The sequence below is a fragment of the Mus caroli genome, unplaced genomic scaffold, assembly GCF_978045245.1.
Source record: "Mus caroli unplaced genomic scaffold, Mus_caroli_1 scaffold_13, whole genome shotgun sequence".
Lineage (NCBI taxonomy): Eukaryota > Metazoa > Chordata > Mammalia > Rodentia > Muridae > Mus > Mus caroli.
The window spans coordinates 32186774-32207680 of record NW_028227268.1 but is presented as its reverse complement, the minus strand read 5'-3'; the positions used below and the strand labels follow the sequence as shown (position 1 = coordinate 32207680).

The 20907-nt window shown below is 46.3% G+C and overlaps 1 protein-coding gene across 1 annotated transcript in view; it reads left to right on the top strand.

Moving 5' to 3' along the window:
• Positions 1 to 460: 460 nt before the first annotated feature.
• Positions 461 to 20907, top strand: part of Mmd (monocyte to macrophage differentiation associated) — a 28606-nt gene continuing 8159 nt past the window's right edge. The window contains exons 1-6 of the mRNA XM_021176787.3: positions 461 to 742; positions 8678 to 8759; positions 10767 to 10927; positions 15047 to 15121; positions 16551 to 16652; positions 18044 to 18113. Coding sequence (XP_021032446.1) covers positions 717 to 742; positions 8678 to 8759; positions 10767 to 10927; positions 15047 to 15121; positions 16551 to 16652; positions 18044 to 18113 — 516 coding nt within the window. The 5' untranslated portion in view covers positions 461 to 716. The remainder of the gene's footprint in view (positions 743 to 8677; positions 8760 to 10766; positions 10928 to 15046; positions 15122 to 16550; positions 16653 to 18043; positions 18114 to 20907) is intronic.

Genomic DNA, 20907 nt, shown 5'->3' with positions numbered 1-20907 from the left:
TAATCCGTCTTTACAAGGCGTAAAACGTGAAGAAATAAATGAAAGGAAGGACGCAGAAATGAATGAAGGCTGGATAAACGACATGGGGCCAAGATTAGAAGGCAGAGATAGATTCTTGCTCGCTGCCACTTCCGGCACAGCTGCTTCTAAGATCGTGGGCCATCTCCTACACACCGTTGCTCCTTCCTCTCTGTTGCAGCTCACACGCTCAAAGCTTTAATGCAGAGCACCGCCCTCCCAGCGCTCCTCCCCTTTCGGCTAACCACACCCCTCGGCTCTGAGGTTCCGCCCCACCTACCGAGCTTCAAGGGAAATGAATGGCAGCGGAGCCCTGCGCCGCTCCGGACACTGATTGGCCACTGGGCGCGGTGACGCGCAGGTGGCTGCGGGCGTACGCAGCGAGAGCAGCGGGCAGGGGCGGAGCCGGGCTCCGGGGCGGGGCGCAGGCACCCGGGGGCGGAGGAGCCAGGGAGGCGGGAGGCGGGAGGCGCCCGGGCCGTTTAAGCGGCCTCCCTCCCGCCCCCAGGCGCCTGCTCTGGCCCGGGCCCTGTGCTGACCGACCCCCGGCGTGGCCCACTCCGGCCCTGCCCAGTTGCGTGGCTCCCGCCTGGCACGCCGGCGGCCTCGGGAGCAACTCAAGCCCATGAGGCCGGCGCGCCCTGCCGCCGGTGCAGAAGAGACGGAGCTCCCGGCCCCCGCGGTGGAGCGGTGGATCAATGCGGTTCAGGAATCGATTCCAGCGGTGAGAGCTCTGCGGGGAGCGTGCTGCGTCCCGGGGGATCCCGAGCCCTGACGAGGACCGGCTCCCGGGAAGACTCCCAGTCTTGCGATCCCCTTCCTCCGGGCAGCTTGGGATCTGTGCCCCGGGACCCCGCATCTGCTTTGCCTCCTCCATCCGCTTGCAAACCCAGCTTGGCCCTTGCGATCCCCATCCAGACACCGCTGCTGCTAGCTTCTAGCAGACTACTCCAGCCTCAGAGCCCCCTCCCCACGACTCCGCTCAGGGCCTCCACCCTTATACAAACCCCAACGTGAGGTCTCTTGGGGCTGCTGCAGCACCCTGTGGCGATGTTTGTCTTACAGCGGGTAGGGGGTCTGGCCTGAGCTTTTGGGGGTGTTTTGTCGGTGGTTGGCCCTAGAGACAGGGAAACTGAGGCACGCTTCTCTGGGTCCAGCTTTTCCTGATGGTGTCCGGGGCGGGGGGTTCTCGGGCTAAGAACCTAATGGTTTGCTATTTGGGTTTTTTTTTTTTTTTTTGGCAGGGGCAAGTTAGCATTCAGGTGGAGAGACATGTCTTTGAGAAACCTGGTTTTAGGAAATGGGGAGAAAGAACGGAGGAGGCGCCACCGGAAGGCGGGTTGTCTGCTCTACACTTAAAGAGGTGGTAGGGTAGCCCGACTTGAGGGGCATGGTGTGGCCCTTCTCTCCCGGGTGGATTACCTGAGTGGAAGGAATGATGAAGGCTACCGACCTATTGTTCCCAAAGAAAGCTCTGGGCTTTAATGTTTCTAAGTGGGTGAAAGTTCACCCACAGGGTTTCTGGTAATTCTCCATCCCTTTGTCTGAGCCTGGCAGCCATACCCATTCCCAGCTCTTCACCACCAACAGGCTAGCCTAGAGTGATGTGCCAGAGAATTCAAAAGCAGAAATGCGTGAAATCTTCCGAGCAGGCGATTGAGTTTGAAGTGGTCTTTCTTTTTATTTTAAAATGTAAACACACCATTTAGTTTTCCTTTCCCTTCTTTCCCCTCGTTCACTCATTAATGCTTATCTCATTTCTTCCAGTCTCAAAGGGTAAAAGAGCCAACACAACATGCACAGGATGAGGGTGGTCTTTGCTCTCAGTATTGGGGGAGATCGGCTTGAAGATTTGGATTGCTTTCTGAATATTGCTTATGACTTGGTGGCTGGAAGTCTGGCACTATTGTTGGAGGAGAACTACGTTTCTATGTCAAAGGCAGAAAGGAACCTTGGTCTTTCTCGTTTAGAACCACAATGGATTTAAGAGAGACTGTAACGTGTGTGAACCTCATGTCCTGTGCGTGTGGGTTGTTTGTCTGATTCTTTCCTTTGCATGTCTTTGTGGGCTTCCTGCTTTCAGAGACCAGTCGCTATATTCTGCAAAATTACCCCTTCCCTATTTGACAAAGAGTTTGGGTTTCTAGTCTATCCTTTTTAATTCTATAAAAAGAAGGAAAATGTCTGTTTTTGCTTATTGTACCAACATTCAGAGAGCTCTAAAATGAAAAAATAAAAACCACCTCAGCTGATTGAGCAATCTTTTTTAATGGACAGAATTCACTTTCATCCTACTTTGGAGTCTTACCCATTCAAACATTAGAATACACAGGGGTTATCTCTCAGGGTATCACAGAATGTAATTGTTGAGTAGGTGTATATTTTTGTGCTCTGCAAATGTTAGTTGTGTCTTTCTTGGTGATCCCTGGGTCTCCTTTGATTCTGATTGATGCAATCCCTTCATTACCTCTTTCTCTATTATAGCCTAGACTATTTATAAGCATCAATTTGAACTTGAGAATCAGCCTGCAAATACAAAGTACTATCAGAAAACTCCCGAGTTTTATGATTCACACATTAAAAGGTTGAAAATTGCCTTCCACATCTTTTTGTATTCATGAAATATTTTGGTGTGCATCCAGAGCAGTTACCTGCGGGCAGATCATACAGGAGGCACACACTGTCTCTGAACTAATATGTTCTTTTCCTTGACATATATGCTGGTACTCAGTTGAGGAACAGTTCATTAGACAATGGTTTATAGCTCTGCCTAAATGAAAAAATACCTTACAGATCCACTCAAGGTGGAACCTGGGTGGTTACTGTGGCTTTGGATCATCTTTCAGACTTCTGCCATTTATATGAGGAAGACTGTAAGGGAACAGTTAAAGCCACAAAACAAACAAACAAACAAACGCCAAAGTAAACCTTAGGATGTGAAAAATATTCCCCTGGGCTGCAGCATGTTTTCATCCTTGCTTTATCTCAGACTGAAGACAATATTCACTTGCCTACACACACACACACACACACACACACACACACACACACACACACACACATACACTTTCCTTTTCCTAACCTCTCTGAGAGGTGATAATAACTGTTACCATTCAGTTACTGCCTGTTTGCCAGCTATTGGCTGGGTACTTGCATATTTTCAACTTAACAAGTCACTGAAGAGCAGATAAGTTTAGAGAGTAACAAAGTCCTTGCCCAGGGAGCTACAGGTAGGAAGAGGCAGACCTTGGAATTCAGTTTCATATCTCTGCAGCTGCTGGCTGAGCTGTTAACCCTTTCTGCCTCTTAGCTGGAAAAGGAGTTTCCTTCCTCAGCCCAAGCTGTGACTACCCTACTGATTAGATTTTTAAATCGAGTGCACAGAAAAGCGTCTTTTTCGAAATCTGAAGCATTTAGAAAGTCTTTGGAGGTTGCCGGGGGCAGGCGGGGGGGGGGGGGGCGTGTATCTGCTGTCTCTTTGGACCGGTTCTTGGTGTTGAGCCATAGAAGGAGGTGGTCTTCTCCCTTCCTTTTCCCTGTAGGAATCGCCAAGAGTGTCTGACATCCTTGACTGATTATCTGAACAAATGCCATGCTCAGTCTTCAGAGGGAGCTGGCACGGTTGCAGGGTGCTGGGCAGAAGGATCCGTGGAAGCTGCAGCACTCAGTAACGTTGAAGCCATCCTGAGGATAACCGTTGTCTTAGCCTCTGAGTTTTCTGTTCCTAAGACCTAGGGCTCTTTTGGCTCCGAGGCTGCCTGTTGCTCTTCTGTATGTAATCTCCAGTAAAGATAAATGGATCCTGGGAGCTGGCATTGCAGGAAGTCATGAATCTCCATGCATGGGAGGCTACAAAGAGATTTTCATCTGCTCATTTAATACTTATGAATTAAACTTCAGCAAAAGATGAGCATCGTGGTTAACACTGGAAATAAAATAGTAAAGACCACCTTCTTAGACTCATATGACAGGGTAGAAAGGTCAGGGTAGTTGGTTAATCCACTTTAATCTCCTTGGCAGCAGGGTGAGTTCCCTGCTACTGTCCCATGTTGTGAATTCTCAAATGAAAGACACACATACACACACACACAGCCTTATATTTAATATGCCTTAGTCAGCTCAATTGCTGGGCTTCTCCCACACTTCCACGTTGTTAACACCTCCCCTCTGATATTCCTGAATTGTTACTTATTAAAAATCTATATCCCATCTTTGCTACTCTAGACCGCATGGCAGGAGGGCTTGGGACCACTCTTCCCCAGCTCCCACATGCCTGTACACTCTCTTGTCCTCTCTTCTGCAGCTCTCAGGCCTGATCCTTCTGCTTCCCTGGCAAAGCAGTGTTACCTCTCCCCTGTATTCCCTGCCCGGGAACCTAACCAACCATTGAGTCTCCGTGCTCAACCACTGGCCACTGGCAACTTTATTTACTAAACTTTATCAAAGTCAACTAGGGGCAGGGACTCCCAGCATCCTACATGCAGAGGTGCATGTTCCCATGTAATTTTTACAATATGGAAAGATTGATTTTCTTTCTTTTTTTTTAAGTTTAGGAGCCAAATTCTTGCTAGTTATGGTAAGGACTCTACTTGGGTAGGAAGGACAAAGAAGTGCTTTAATCTGCGGTGTCTGGAAGATCTCTTAGTAGTTGATGCATTAGCTTGAGAGAAGAGAAGCAAGTTGAATATTCTAGGAAGAAATAAAGAGCCTGTACCCTCGGGTACCCTCGGGTGGGTAAGACCCACCCAAGTTCCTGGGTCACAGGAACTGTACGGAGGAGGTTGGGGAGCACCGATGGGCAGGAAAGTGGCACCTTGAACATGGGGAGTGGCTGAAGGCTTGTGGGTTAGGGATGAATCAGAGTGTTACCTTAAGCATTTTGGGAAGCTAGGAAATAGTTTAAGTAGAGGTACTTATCATAGTTATCATATGATCTGTTGTAAGAGACAGTTACGGCTACCATATGAAGAAGAGTCTCTGTGGAGACAGGTAGCAAGGCCAGTTACGAGGCTCCGGCTTCACAGGTTGGAGATACTGGCCTGCTGGTCTTGATTTCAGTTGGGCGCCATGGAATGTAGTAATGAGCTGATTTAGAATATACTTTGAAAGTAATGTTGTCAATATTTGGACTTGGGGAGTTGGGAACCCAGGAGACTTATCCTGTGTGCATTGGTCTTCTGCCTATGAATTCTGCAGGAAGAGCTGCAGCCTGCTTGCTCTCTGAGAGCCCAGTCCTTGGGTCTGGATTATTGTGCTAACGTATAAAGGTCAGTGCCTAACTGTTCTTTCCCTCCATAGTTTTGAAGTTCTGGGGTGGGGTAAAAGAATGCATTAGAGTAACCCAAAAGCCAGAGGCAAAAGAGAGCATTGCAAGAGAAAGAAAGTGAATTAGCCCTGCCTCCCTAACCGTCTTGCTAAATGTGGTTGCCATACTCAGACGTAGATCAGAGCCCCTGTAGGTGTGTCTCTCCAATCCATGGCCCTCATATGTTCCAGGGTAGTTGTGAGTGAGGCCTAAAATATTTGTAGATGACAGTATCATGTCACAGTGTCAAAAGATTGGAGATCTATGCACGCTAGCCACTCTGCCCAGGGCACTGAGTGACCATTAGGTTGCATCTTGTTCGGTAGAGAGGATTTCTGTAAATGGGGACCTTTCTTCCTCTCATACATACTTAAGCTTTTCTCATTCTTCTGGGTGGTGGGTAGGAGAGCCTAGGCTCAGAGTGTGGGAGTTGATTTCCATTTTGCATCTGCTTTTCCCTTTAGCTCTCAGGAATGATTTCTTCAGAAACAAGAGGAGGAGGAGGCATGATTGCAGCCTGACAGATTGAGAGAAATTGAAAAATTGTGTTCTTAGTTCCCAGCAGGACGACTGTGCTGTCTTTCTCCATGAGCTCCAGACAGTAGGATGCTCCCGGGGTAGCCGCTTTTACCTGTGTTTATAGTGTCCAGCTTACCCATTCATCGGGACAGGGTACATAGGTCGCCAAAGAGGTATCTCTATAGCTTCTCCTATCCTCCCCAACTGTATGCACAGATATGTGCATATGTGTTCATGGGCATGTGTGTGTGATATGCATGCCCATAGAGGCTAGTAACAGGTGTCTTTACAATCATCTCCATACTTTTTTAGAATGAGCATCTCACTGAATTTTGAATTTACCTAGTTATGTAGGTTAAGTGATCAGTAATGGGGATTTGCCTGTGTCCGTCTGTATAGCACTGGAATTGTAAGCACTGGAAGGAAGCTTCTCTTCCTTCCTTCCTCCTCCTCTTCTTTCCCTTCCTCTTCCTCCTCTTCTTCCTCTTCCTCCTCTTCCTTCCTCTTCCTTCCTCTTCCTCCTCTTCCTCTTCCTCCTCCTCCTCTTCTTTCCCTTCCTCTTCCTTCCTCTTCCTTCCTCTTCCTCCTCTTCTTCCTCTTCCTCCTCCTCTTCTTCCTCTTCCTCCTCCTCTTCTTTCCCTTCCTCCTCCTCCTCCTCTTCCTCCTTCTATTCCTCCTCCTCTTCCTCCTCCTCCTCTTCTTTCCCTTCCTCCTCCTCCTCATCTTCCTCCTTCTATTCCTCCTCCTCTTCCTCCTCTTCCTCTCCTCTTCTTCCTCTTCCTCCTCCTCTTCCTCCTCTTCTCCTCTTCTTCCTCTTCCTCCTCCTCTTCCTTCCTCTTCCTCCTCTTCTTCCTCTTCCTCTTCCTCCTCCTCTTCCTCTTCCTTCTCCCCCCTCCTCCTCTTCTTTCGAAACATGCATACTGGAGTGTGAACTTGTCCTGGAGCTTTCATAGGAAGCACTTTACCCACTAAGCCATCTTCCTTCCTTTCCGTTTTTATTTCTAAGCTGAATTATTTCTGCAGGGCAGAGACAAGCAGACATGGCCACTCAGCTTCTTCACTTGCAGGAGAAAATGTGAAAGTCTATCTGCCCCCCCTCTCCCCACCCCCCAGGCTGTGTAATGGTCTGACTATTTTTAGACTGGGCTGCTTAGGATAGAAGTTGCTATTTTAGTCTGCAGCCTGGTGGTGGGTAGACAGCTCCCACTTCACCCTATATGGAGTGTTTGCCGTTTCATCCCACCTCAGCCATTTTGGAAGCTCCATTCTCCACCCTTTGAAATTCCTAGTAGGGTATGAGCCACGCACCCACGGAGCTCAGTTGTGGCCTCCCTGTCAGGGTGAGGATGTGGTGGATCCTCAGCTCCTTGGAGCAGGAGGAAAAGCGTGCCTCCCCAGGGTGTAATTATTTTTCTCTTTACTAATAAGAGCTGTACAGCAGCACTCTCATCCCATAGGCAATAAGTGATATAATTTAGGGGATCTCCAGGGGGAAAGAGACAACGTTTGGACTTGCATAGCTGTATGTGAGGATAGCTGGTTACATGTCGAAGCTACTGGGTGGGTTACTTGTTCTCCAAGCTGACTGGTAGCTACACTCAGCATGCTCGCTTATTTAGGCACTAGCTTAACATACTTGGCCAGGTGACATTTCTTCACTGTCCCCATGTCCAACCTGCACTGTGTATGGACTTGTCAGGAATTATCTGTTATGTCTTTGTTTGATCTGAGGTTACCAGGTTCCTCCCAGTAGGGGAAAATATTAGTTCCCCATATATCCCCATCATGGGAATGGAGAATGTGATTGGTCAGAATAGATACTGGCAAACAAACACAAACTACCTTCGGACTATCTAGAATTTAAAAAGGAGTGGTGGTTTGTTGTTGTTGTTTTCATTTTTTATTTTGTTGGTTTGGTTGGTTTTTGGTACTGAGCATGTTGACAGGAGAAGCTCTGGGAACTTAAAGCTGTCAAGGCTTTTCAGCACGCTTCCCCTCCCCCCCACACACACACATACACACCCGGTGTGTGTGAATGATTCCCCAAGTGAGCAGAGTTCAGGGTTAGTTCTCATCCTCTTGCTGGACCGGAACTGTGCGTAGCCTGGTCCTCCCCAGTTTTCATCCTGCTGACTCTGGGAACGTTAGTTGAAAGGGAAGCCTGGTCCAGGAGCATCCAATGCCGGTGTGTGGATGTGTGGATTTTAGAGCCACAGCATCCTGGGTGTGGTATCTGAAGCAAACTCTTTTTCACTCGGAAAGAGCAGAGCTGACCACGTGCCTCCTTGTTTAGGTGGCCTGGAGGGAACCAGGTATTGAATATGCTGCCTAGTGCCAGAACAGGTAATACAATACTAGAAAACTAGTCCGACAGGCCCTCTACTGTGGGATGCAGGCTGTATGCTCTACATACATAAAGCTTTACGAGTTCTGCGTGAGGAAGCAGCAACCTTGCAAATGCCGTGTGTACCTTCTTGTTTAATGACAGCAACAACATTCGAGAGGGGGAAGCAGAAATCCTCCCCTCTAAGCTTTACAACTTGGTTGTGTAGCGCCCCTTTAATCTGAGGGTTGCTGCTGAATTTGATGTGGTTTCTGTTTGCTCTTGCTTGGCAGAAGTTTATCTATTGAGCAAACTCAAAGGCTGTTTCATCAAATAAACGACGAGCTTGCTTTAGATTCAGTGCTGCTGGCCAAGTTGACACCTCTTTAAACTGGCTTCAGTTTTCTTGTTGATAACAGCAACTTTCTTCTTTCAGAAGGGCTGAGAGACACCCCACCCCCACCCCGGAAGGTAAGCGTGTGGCTTACATGGTGGCTTTTCTGTCTCCACAGTTTCATGAACCATCGGGCCCCAGCTAATGGCCGCTACAAACCAACGTGCTACGAACATGCTGCCAATTGCTACACACACGCAGTGAGTACAACTTTTCCTTTGCCGTCCTTCCATCTTTCCTATGCGGCTTTTGGTGAACGGCTTCTCTAGTAACTTCAGCACAAGTTGGAACTACTCAGCCTGGTGACCTTAAGTGCCTGAAGGTCGGTGCTGGGTTTCAGAATAGTAGAAAGTAAGTACCCTAGTGAGGGGTAAAACAAAGATGCCTGCTTATGGGTGCTGCAGGACCTTGAATGAGGGTACTGCTTTTTCAAGACAGCTATTGGGCTTATTTGGCTAGGGCAAGTCATGGCGTGTTGGAAAGGAGGGCTTGTTGTTGGTGGTGGTGGTTTTGTTTTGTTTTACCAAATGATTTTCTGAGACAGGGAGGCTAAATCTTCTCACCCACACAGTGGTCCTTGCATTTTCTTATGTTGTTATACATTTCCTTTGTTGCATTTTGTTTTGTTTACTTTTCATTTTCCTTGAGAGTTTCCTTTTGTGAGACATCTGGAGAGAAATAGTGACTGAGATCTTCTGAAAACCAGTAGGAGAGATGATGAGTTTGCTCCTGTAGAGATGAGGATTAGGCGAGGCTTAAGGTATAGATGAGGCTGGGCAGGCTCGATGGGTTTCCTCTGCGGGTACACAGCCCGCCTTCAGAGATAGCATTCGTGTAGGATGAGCCTGAACACTCCTTAACTCCTGTCAGCATGTCACAAGTTACAGAACAGTCCTTAAACTGAAATGAAGTGAAAGCCGATACATACCTCTATGGCGATGTTTTAGAGCAGAGTGTGATCTTATTACATAAATGCATATTTGGGAGTATTATAACCCAGGAGATTTCTAAAGACAGAGAGGATATCTCCCAACACCAAGTCTTTAAAGAGAAAGTATTATCAGGTGTGGTGGTGCACGCCCTAAATCTGAGGGCTAGTGAGGATTGTGGCAGCCTGTCTCAACACACAACACAACCGCAAGCGAGATAAACAGAGCAGACGCTCTCCCACCACAGCAGGGAAAGGGATGGAATCTCTAGGGGGATTTTTTTTTCGGACAAGTGAGTTTTTCTTTATGAAAAAAAAAAAGGTATTACAGTTACTGCTTTGTCTTGTTCAAGGCCACTGGAAACTGACAGGTGATGTTGAAATCTGGGTCTGTGGTATAAAATACATCACAGAAGCCAGCCATGGGGGCATGGTGCTGTAATCCCGTCAGTTAGTGGGTACAGGAGGGGGATCCAGAGCTCATGATCCTTACCTGCTTAGTGGTTGGAAAGGAAAGAATGAGGAGGGAGGGAGGGAGGGAGCCATCAGAATTCTAAGATTCTAGTTTTCTCAAGCTTTAGGCTTCAGTGACATGCACTATTTAAAATGATGACATCCCCAACCCCCTTTGTTTTGCAGGCTCTCCCAAATAGGTAAATCAAATAAGTTCAAAGTGAAACCCAGGACACACTAATTCTACAGTTGATTTGGGTGTGTGTGTGGTGTTTTAGATACTATAATAGGAACGTATTCACTCATGTGTCCTTCACTTATATAGTGGATTGCAGACAGTATGGAGTGCTTGGAAATCAGGCCCTCTCTGGGAATGCTGGCACACGCTTGATGTTTGCATAGTTTAAATACCTCCTCTATATCAGATTTCAGAGGGAGACTGGAATACACTCTTGTTTAATGAAATTAGGATAAAGAACAACTGTTTTGCAATAGTTGGGCAATGTCGTCTCCCTGTTTGTTTGTGCAGCCATTGGCTGGCCCAGTTCCCTGAACAGGGAACACCTGCTCCCAGGCAGCAGCTAATTTCTTCTGCCTCTCATTTTGATGATCCAAGGAGGACAAATGTTTGCTTAAAACGTGTTTTTTACACAATTGGCAAACCTCTGTGTTTGTTTTGTTTTGTTGTTTTGTATCAGGGTGTGTGTGTGTGTGTGTGTGTTTTGTTTGGTTGTTTTTTGTTGTTGTTGTTTTTGTTTTTTAGCAAAACTCTTGATCCCGCAGACACCAGGGTGCTTGCTCATTTCTCTTTGCCTTTTCCTCCCAGTTCCTCATTGTTCCGGCCATTGTGGGCAGTGCCCTCCTCCATCGGCTGTCTGATGACTGCTGGGAGAAGATAACAGCATGGATCTACGGGATGGGCCTTTGCGCCCTCTTCATCGTCTCCACAGTGTTTCACATAGTATCATGGAAGAAGAGCCACTTGAGGTATAGTGGGCGGGGCCAGTGGGCGGGGAACTTCCCCTGTAGATCATCTTCGTTGACTAAACTGGTCTTCAGGTCGCAGGCTGTTGACGTTTCCGTGGGATGAAGAATAGGACCTTTCCCTACCCCATAAGGCTTTGAGCTACACCTGAATTCAAGACATACTCTTTGGGTTGGATAGAGCTTTGAAGACCCAGCTGCCTTGTGTGTGTCTAAGAAAGCAGTAACCTAAGCTGGCTTTGGGTCTTACAACTAAAATCCTGAGAGCTTTCCAGTTCTCTCTTGTACACCAGGGGCGCTACGAGAAAGAGAGCCATAGCTGTGACCTAGCAAGGAAGGACATTGAACTTTGCCGCCTTTTCCTCCTGTGTTTAACGTTGAGCGGTTCCACCCCATACAGAGAGCCCCACTTTCTTCATTATGAAAGGATTATTATGCTGCCTCGTGAGGTTATTGTGATGCAATATGGTGAATAAGATGATAAGTATGAAAATAATCTGAAAAGTATAAAATGTAGGACGAGGTTACCATGACAACCATCCCAGTGAAGATGAGGTACTTTCCAAACGATATCAAGGTCCTTGGCCTGGTAAGAAGGATGTAAAAGTGTTTATATTTGTCAGAATTAAGCTGGAAGACAGAGCATCATTTCTGTGGAAATGGGTGCTTTACCAAATAAAACCTTAAATAATCAAATAGATTAAACCCCAGAGAAGAAAACAATTCTCACAAGACCCCGGTCGTCTCGGAGCAAAGGACCACTGATGTAGTGGGGCATAAACTTTGAGCTGGGCATGGTGGCACATGCCTCTAGTCCTAGCATGGAGGAAAGAGAAGTGGAAGAATCAGAAGTATGGGGCCGGCTTCAGCACTATGAACGAGACTGTACTTCTAATCAGAGACCTAAGAAAAGAACTTTGGTTTCATAAATTGTCAAAACCAAATTCCTAAGCATCATGGCACTAAGACTTAGAATCCCAGTACCTGGGAGCCTGAGACAAGAGGATTGTCATTTGTTTGAGGCCACCTTAGATTACAGAGTGAGTTCCAGTGAACTGCAGAGTGAGACTATCTCAACAAAACAAGCCAGAAAAAACTGTCACAAGCAGGGGGACAGGCTTTGGGAGAGGGCTCTTCTTGTCCCCATTTTTCTCTGTATCCTTTACAGTACTGCCTGAAGCTTACATTCTGCCACCCTTTCCTTGAAGGTGACAGTTCCCTAGGATTAAAATAAAACCACAGCACTGAGCCACCAGGGTGGTCAGAGACATACTCACAGGAGATTCACCAGAGCACCTGTGCTGGCTTCCCAGGACACTCAGTCACAGGACCCAGAGGCTCGTTTGGGAGGAGGACACTTCATTATCTTCTTGGCATGGCCTGACAGTTGTGGTTGTCTTAGCAAACTTGGCTCTGATGTCTAGATTTCTGAATCAATAAAGAGTTGTAGATGCCTACTTCAGTATTCAGGGCCTCCCTGGAAGAGGCTGGAGATGAAGGTATAATAGAAACGAGATACTCTTGAACCATGAAAGAGTATTGCTAGAATCACAAGTCATGAGTAGTTTTGATTGTTTTGTTTTGTTTTGTTTTGTTTTGTTTTATCTTGCTCAACCTTCAATCAAACCATTTTTTTTAAGTTCAATTTAATCTTTTTTACTTATCCACTTTACATCCCACTTCTGGTCACCCTTCACACAGTCTTTCCCCCATCTCCCCACCCCTTCTTCTCTGAGTGGGTAGGCCCCTGTTCCAGATATCCCCCCATCCCACTCTTCGAGGCTAGGCGCTTCCTCTCCCATTGAGGACAGCAAGGCAGCCCAGCTAGCAGAACATATCGCACCTATAGGCAACAGCTTTTGGGACAGCCCCCGTTCCAGTTGTTCAGAAACCACATGAAGACTAAGCTGCACATCTGCTACATATATGTGGGGAAGCCTAGTTCCAGCCTGAATCACACCATTATTTTTTTAATGCCTAACCAAGCCAGAATTAGGAGAGAGAAGGGAAGTCCCAATTTCTGACTATGCACTGGGCAAGTGTCTTGAAAACATAACCAATATCACCACATTTATTGTTCTGTGTGCTCAGGTTGGTCCCCCTTTTATGAGACAGTGTGACCGGAGAGGTGACTTGTGGGGAGTTTTCATCTTATGAGAAAGTGGTATCGGGAATTGCCTCTAGGGGTTCATGTGTGCCAGCTAAGTGTCCTGTCACTGGGCTGCATCCCTAGACCTCTTTCTTCTCTTTATTTTGAGAACAAGTCTGGCTTAGAATAGTCTTGAACTTATTGTATCTCCCAGGTAATTAATATTATCTCAACTTCAGAAGCTGAGACCACAGGCCTGTGCCACAATGTCTCTAAAGCAGAGTTAGAAAGCCCTCAAGCCTTGCTGGGAATCAAAATTATCTCAGGGGTTCAAAACAAGAAATTAAACCCTTGCTTTCTCCCTCCTGCTTCCTGGCTCCTGGAAAGTAGAGTCTTGCACCCGTGAGTCTGTGGCTACCTGTATTCCCAGGTGGTTTGATCGAATGTTTGCTTCTTTAGACCCGTGACTAAATGATCATAACTAAACCGTAGCTTCCGTACCATTCTTCTGTACAGATCTGATTTTTACTTATTTGCTCTCATGACCCTGTCAGTCCACTTGGCCAGCAGCATATGTGTATCATGAGGCAATGTCAAGGGCCCAAGCGCCACACAGTGATAGCGTTCCATACCCGGGAAACCAAAACTAGATTGGATGGAGCCGGGTGGATGGCACCTGCCTGTAATCCCAACACTGTGAGACAGGGAGGCAGGAGGATCAGGAGTTCAAGCCGACCTTCAGCTACGTGGCTGACAGTCCTCTGTATTTACACCTTTATTTATTTATTCGTGTTTTAACTATTATTTATGTATGTGTGTGTGCATGTGTGTGAATGGATGCCGTGTGTGTGTGTGTGTGTGTGTGTGTGTGTGTGTGTGTGTGTGTAGGCTGGAAGAGGGCATCAGATTCTCTGAAGCTGGTGTTACAGATGGGTGTAAGCTGCCTGACATAGGTGCTGGGAACCGAATGCAGGTCCTTTGGAAGAGCAGTAAGCACCGTTTAACTGCCGACCCATCTCTCCACCTGACTGCATTCATAAGTGACCTCAGTAAAGCACAGACTCCTTAGCATGCATTTTGCAAGTCCAGCTTTGACTTTGGACCAGTTTCAAAATGCATTTGCTACCCTTTCACAGCAAAGACTGCCATATTTATGTATGCTATTGCTGGCCCTAAACTACCGATTTCCCCTTTTTACCACTTACTGTCTACCCTGGCATGTTTAAAGTGAAAGCTTACTTAAAGATGTGTGAAAAAAACCAAAACCAAAACCAAAACCAAAACAAAACAACAACAAAAACAAGAATGTGAATTCAGCAAACAGAAGTCTTCAAAATGGAATGGAGACCTGTTAGAACCATGCCTCTCAGCCTCTGGGTCTTGACCCCTTAGGGGGTTGCACAACCCTTTTCCATGGGCTGCATATCAGGTATTTACATTACCATTCATAACAGTAGCAGAAGTAGCAATGAAAATCATTTTATGGTTGGGAGGTCACCACAACATGAAGAACTGTATTAAAGGGTCTTAGCATTAGGAAGGCTGAGCACCACTGTGGTACAAGGATGTGGGTGGGGCAAGCAGGAGCTGGTAAAAGATTGTGTCTATGACAGAATATGTTATGTATGTATATGAAATGGTCAAAAAAAATGAGTTTAAATCAAAGAAAGGATTTTTAGGGCATGGTAGCTGGGAGTGAGAACTGAGCCATGGACTGTGATAGGAGCCAAGCAGCCGTCTCCCCTCACAGCATTTCATCTTCCAAAAGAAAAGGGAAACATCAAAGACTCCTGTCACCTGACTGCTGTGGGGCTCCCCCATCTCACATCTGGTTACGTGTATGACCTAAAACTGTAAGGCTTCTCCTGTGGCTTCCTGTCATGAAAAAGAAGAGCCGCGGCTTTGAAGGGCAAGCTGCGGATGCCCAGGGGAAGTGAAGCAGGCATAGTGATTATAGCCTTGCAGAGTGGTACCCAGGCTTCCTGTCTGAAGGTTTTGACCCTTTCCCTTACCCTCTTCCCTTTCCCCAACAGAACAGTGGAGCATTGTTTCCACATGTGCGATCGGATGGTCATCTACTTCTTCATTGCTGCTTCCTACGCCCCATGGTAAGAGAGCATCCTGGACCCTGGGAAAGCATCTTTGTGATAGAGACCCTCACTCCTTCCCTTCCCCTTCCCTGCGTGTACTCTGCCCCTCCCACAGGGCACACTTGCACCCCCACCCCCAGTTTGGTTTACTTGGATACATTACTCATGATTTGGAAGGACTGTCTGCTTGAGATTATTTGGGGGGGGTGCTGTGAACTTGGGTGTAGCTAGCAGCCTCCCCTTCCCCCTCCATCTTCTTTCCATATATCTCTGCTGCTTTTCAGGATATGTGACGATTGAATTTGGTGAATGGAGATGCTGTAAGTGCATATGAGGAAAGGCAAGCATCCTTTAGAAATGTATACCCTTTGTTTCTGCCCACTCAGTAGCCCAGTAGCTACTGTCTGTCCACACATTCCTCATTTCTGCTAACTAGCCAAACTAGTTAAATATATCAAGGCTCCTGTGCAGTTTACTTGATCTTACTGCCCTTCTGACATAGATCACATGCTTCCAAAGCCAAAATTAAAGAAACTATAGTTTCTCCCCTAGACCTGGCCCCGTTTTAAAACCTCAGAACTTCCCATTGACCCATCTACTGCTGTGTCAATAGAAACAGCAGGCCTCTAGAATCTGCCTCATGCCGACTCAGTCACTCAAAAGAAATGTAATTATCTGTTTGAATAAAAAACTGTCCAAGGCCTCTCCAGTACCTCTCACTAAATTATAGGTCTGATTCATACACGAGCAAGCATGCTTCAAAGCTTTTGTGAAGCAATTTAAAGTGGGTAAACATGGAAAAAAAACAATTAAGTATGAACTCAAGAATCACATGTAGAGTAGGCAGTCTGTTCCCGTATAGTTTTAGATATGTCCATAGTTAATTTTTCCTTTTCAGGAATATTAGCTTTATAGTTCTAGCCAAACTGAACATTTGTTTTTCGAATTTGTTTTTAATATACCAGGGCACATGACATTGTGGTATGTTGAACTGTGACAGAACAGGTCCCATGGCACATGCTGAAGGAGTTCTCATGTTCTGTCTTGGCAGAGAGGTTGCTAAAGGAGATATGTATATTAGGTGTCTGGGATATGTGATCCGGGTTCTCAATAAGCTTTGTCAGCATCCCAAATATGTAGTCAGAAATAAAACCGCCAGTAGCCTTTACTTCAGTGTGTCCCTGCTAGGGCAAGTCAGGTTGGACAGCATACTGACATGTCTGGTTTTAGCTGGTGCTATTTTTAAATCGTGTGTGACTCTGAATACTAAAATCCGACCAGCAGTTTTTACCTTGAATGATTAGTTTCACCCAAACTTGCCAAAAGCCTCCTTGCTATGTTGAAGGCCGTATCTTTCTGTCACCCTGTTGTTTGCTGTTTGTTGCCACTTAGGAGAACATGGGCTCCCGATTCCTGTCATTTATGCCTTTGTCATTTGCATTTATAGGTTAAATCTCCGTGAACTTGGACCCCTGGCATCTCATATGCGTTGGTTTATCTGGCTCATGGCAGCTGGAGGAACCATTTATGTATTTCTCTACCATGAAAAGTAAGAGAAAGATCACTTCCGTTCGATAATTTAACAATTAACTGCCTAAATTATCCCTGCGGTACAGTGCAGTTTCCTTTGTGCTGGTGTCTCACAATAGTAGAAATACATAAAAAGAAAATGTATTGCTTTTTAATAAATCTTTAATGCCATTTGGAATTCACTGTTGCTGCACAGGCTGGGGTGGGAAGGCATAAAGGTGTCACAATGAGGTTGAAGGACATTTTAGAGCTGTAGGGACTGTTATTATTATTATTATTATCATCATCATCATCATCCAGAGGCAAGCTAGCCCCTATCTGTTTCACAGATGTCTTAAGTGGAGACTGACTAGTCTCTTCCAGTTTCCATGGGGATGACAGGTAACCGATGATAAGTGTCACAGCACAGTACTCACCTAGATTGAAATCTGGAGTGTTTGAGGAAAGAAGCTAGTGTTGGACACAGCTTTTCCCCTTACTCACAGTGGGAGTATAAACAGAGGCATATTGAAGTGCACCATCTGGATCCAAAGGAGACCTTCAGGGTCATCACCGTCAGCTGTAGGCGTGAAAATTACCAACATGAGAGCCGGAAGAAAATGAACTTTGCTAGGAGATTGTCTTCTAAGAAAGTTAGAAGCCGCACCCATGAAGTTCACCAACATAGCTGCCTAAACGAGATCTGAACAAAGAGAACACCAATAGCCATATTGATCCTGAAGCTGCTCCTAGACACCTGACTCCAGTTACCCCTGAATGTCACAAATGCTAAGTAGATTATGTAATATCCAGCAAATCAGTCTGCAGGCACACACGCTCCTTGGGTGCAGGCTTCTGGATTATAGCCGCCAGATAGCATAGCAAGGAAAGACAGGCCTTTCTGGTAACCCCAAGGTCTGCAGACCATTCTCCCTCCACTAGGGCTAAAGTTCTCAGATAGTCTGCAGCCTAGTGGCATGGGACAGGAAATATGCGTGCAAAATGAAGAGACAAACAGAAAATGCATCCTGTGCTCTGGCTGCTGCGCACTCCTGGAGAAAGTTGTGTTTCCACCTCCCCTCACCCTTTCAAGGTCCTTTTAACTCTGGATGGAGCTGATGATGGGCCAAACCAAGAAGATGGGCAAGGGAAACGTATTGTACTGGGGCTAGATTACAGCTAGCTTTGACAGCAAGCCTGTTCTAGGCAGCCTGGGTCAATTTCTGCCCCTTTCATCCTAAGAGAAACTTTACCACATTGTTACTCAGTGTGTTGGGGAGAGGCTAGGTGGTCTCCTCGTGGGAAATGCATCCCCTTTGAGTAGTTTAAAAGCTTATATTTCGCTTTCAAAATAAAGAACAGGGCAGCTGGCATGTGCATGGTCTAAAGCAGTCCCCAGGGGTGTGTCTAACCGTTTGTGTGTCCCTACAGGTATAAAGTGGTTGAACTTTTCTTCTATCTCACGATGGGATTTTCTCCAGCCTTGGTGGTGACATCAATGGTGAGACGTGGCTTTAGAATTTTGGTTCTTTCCTCCCTAAATCCCTGATACTCTGATGTAATGAGAAATGTGCAGTTTTCCCTTTTGGAGCTATGATATATCCATTTACTATAGACCTGAGAGAGAAGCATACGAGCTACGCTAGCTACCCCCAAGGCTTGGCAACGCTGTGCATATATTGGGTTTGTTCTGTACTTTTTTGTTTTGAATGATGGTTCCCCCCACCCAACCCCCATCTCATCACCCTTCTTTCAGAGACTTGTCTAAAAGATTAGAAGTAGCTGTTTCAGGTTAAGTAATGGGGCTATTTAAGCCTGACTCTCTGGAAGAGGCTATCTGGAGTTCTGTTATGGTAAAGTGAGCATGAATGACTGACATAAAATCTTAAGAATTCGAGGGATCTTTGAAGGTTGTGGTGGCCCACTGTATGGTCCCTACCCAGCTGAGGAGGGAAAGCTGTAAGTCTGAGGTCAGAAGGAAAAGCCTAGCATTTGCCCCCAGCTTCCTGCTCAGTAGTTTCCAATTCCTTTTACTTCATTTTTTAAAATTTGCTTTGAAGTAGTAGTATCTCTCGTCCTGAGAAAGGAAAGTGGCTTTAAAACAAAACAACGGTTACTTTCCTTTTAACTTTGCTTGAGAATAGCTTGGGAACTTCAATATAAGAGTGTTACATTATCTTTAGTGAATTCTTGTGTACAATGTGTTTCAAGTTCTCTTTCCAGTGGTCATGTAGAAAACCATAGACATCTATCACTTTGAGTCAACAGCTATACATTACAGTCTCATCCAGCTCTGCTGGCCACTGGCTTACTTTCTCCCATGTCTTGTGTTTAGCACTGGCCGTTAGCCACTGTACTAATTAAAGAACTGCAGCTTATTTAGTTTAAACTCATTTTTTTATTCTTAGTTGTCTAGAGTCAGGGTTGGACCTGAGATTTCATTACTGAGTTTCTACACACAATGTGAGAATGTAATTCCACCCCCTAGTGCTCACCCCTCCCCACCCCAATCCCCAGGACCCGCCTCCCACCCCAGGGCCATCTTCCCTCTCACCAAGGCCCAACTCCCCTCCCACTCCCCAAGGCCCACCTAACACTTCCCAGTGTCTGCCTCCCACTCCCAGTGCCCAACTCCCCAGGGCCCACCTCCAACTCCCAGGACCCACCCCCCTGTCCCCAGTGCCTACCTCCCCTCCCACTCCCCAGGGCCCGCCCTCCTCAGAAGAGTGCCCCTTGGAGCTAAAATCTGGTTCTGAGGTTTCAGAAAACATTGCTTGTGAAAATGTCAAAAATTATATTTCCTTGATATATGAGTTTGATGGTAGTTTTAGTAATTTACCTAGCACGACTGCACAGATAAATACATATATCGATGTCTGTGTGTGTGTATACGTAGATGTATATGGTTCACTTGACAAAGGCAGCAGAAAAAGATGAGAAGAGGTAGGCAGGCATGTGACTGAAGTGAGAAAACTGGGCCACGGCTATTGCATCCATAGGGCAGTTCAGGACAGCCAGAGCCATCATAGCAAAGTCTATGTGGATTGGTTACTAATTATTAGAGCAGTTTCAAGTCAATTCCCTCTGGCTGTCATAAAAGCAGGTTTATCCAGTATTTTTACTGGCCCGAATCTGTAATTGGCCTTTTCCTAGGTGCTATAATAGCCAGTGACTAATGTTTATGGAAATGAAGCAGGGTAATTCACACACTGCTGTCACAGAACTCAGATAGCCAGTTTCTGTTCAATAGGAGACTGTAATAAAGTTTTATAATAGCCCCGGATGGCAGGGGATGGGGAAGGGACAACTCAGGTTGCTATGGAAACATGAGGTTGAAGTACTAAAATAAGTGATAGGTATGCTGACTCAGAAAGACAAGTAGAAAACAGGAACAGTCAGTGTGAGGCAGGTGTTACCAACAGAGGGTACAGCATGCCTGGGAGGGCACCCCCGCCTTTCGAGAGCTGATAATAATCGGGAGATCTAGACAGAGTCCAGATCAAAAGGGTTATGTAAGAGTGAACGCTGAGCTGTGGAGCTGAGTCCTGGGTCTCAGGCTTCACCCTTCTGCCACGAAGAGCTAGAGCACTCAATAATGAATTAAAGCTACGGGCTTTCCAAGCATTAAGCACAGAGAGTGCGGAGCGTGATGCTTGAAGGCAGAGAAACCAAAAGCTGAGCTCTGGGTTCTTCCAAGCCCCCTCTCCCCCGCCCGCATTGTTTTCCTGTAGACTTTCCAAATAGCAATTAAAAGAGAGCACAGAGAACAGCTGTCTTCCTAGAAATCAGACGTGGGACAGTTGATGGGGCAGGGACCTAGGGAGGAGAGAGCTGCCGAGAGGGACCTACAGGAATCTACAAAGGAGTATGCTCGGCCAGGCATCAAGCTGGATGTGTGCAGGGCAGAATTCTGGAAGCCCTCACTGGGAATAACCATTCGATGGTGAGGAGCTAAACAGTGATGCCAGAAGCACTGAATTCAGGAGAATAGTGGAGCGCCCACCATTCCAAGTGGTTAAAACCGCATCAGATATCAAACATCTCTGACTTTTGAGTGACCAGGCTTACTTTAGGGGCAGAGGAACTCTGCCTCTCTGTCTTGGTTGTTTTTTTATCACTGTGACCAAAAAAAGTTCAAAAAGCAAACAAAACAAAACAAAAATAACAACAAAACACAAAAAGAAAGGAAGGAAGGATTTGTTCTGGCTCATAGTGTTGGAGGCTTTAGCCTGTAGTTACTTGACTGTTGGTTGTGGGCTCTCACGTGGGAAGGCGTGCTGTAGAGAGAGCTCATG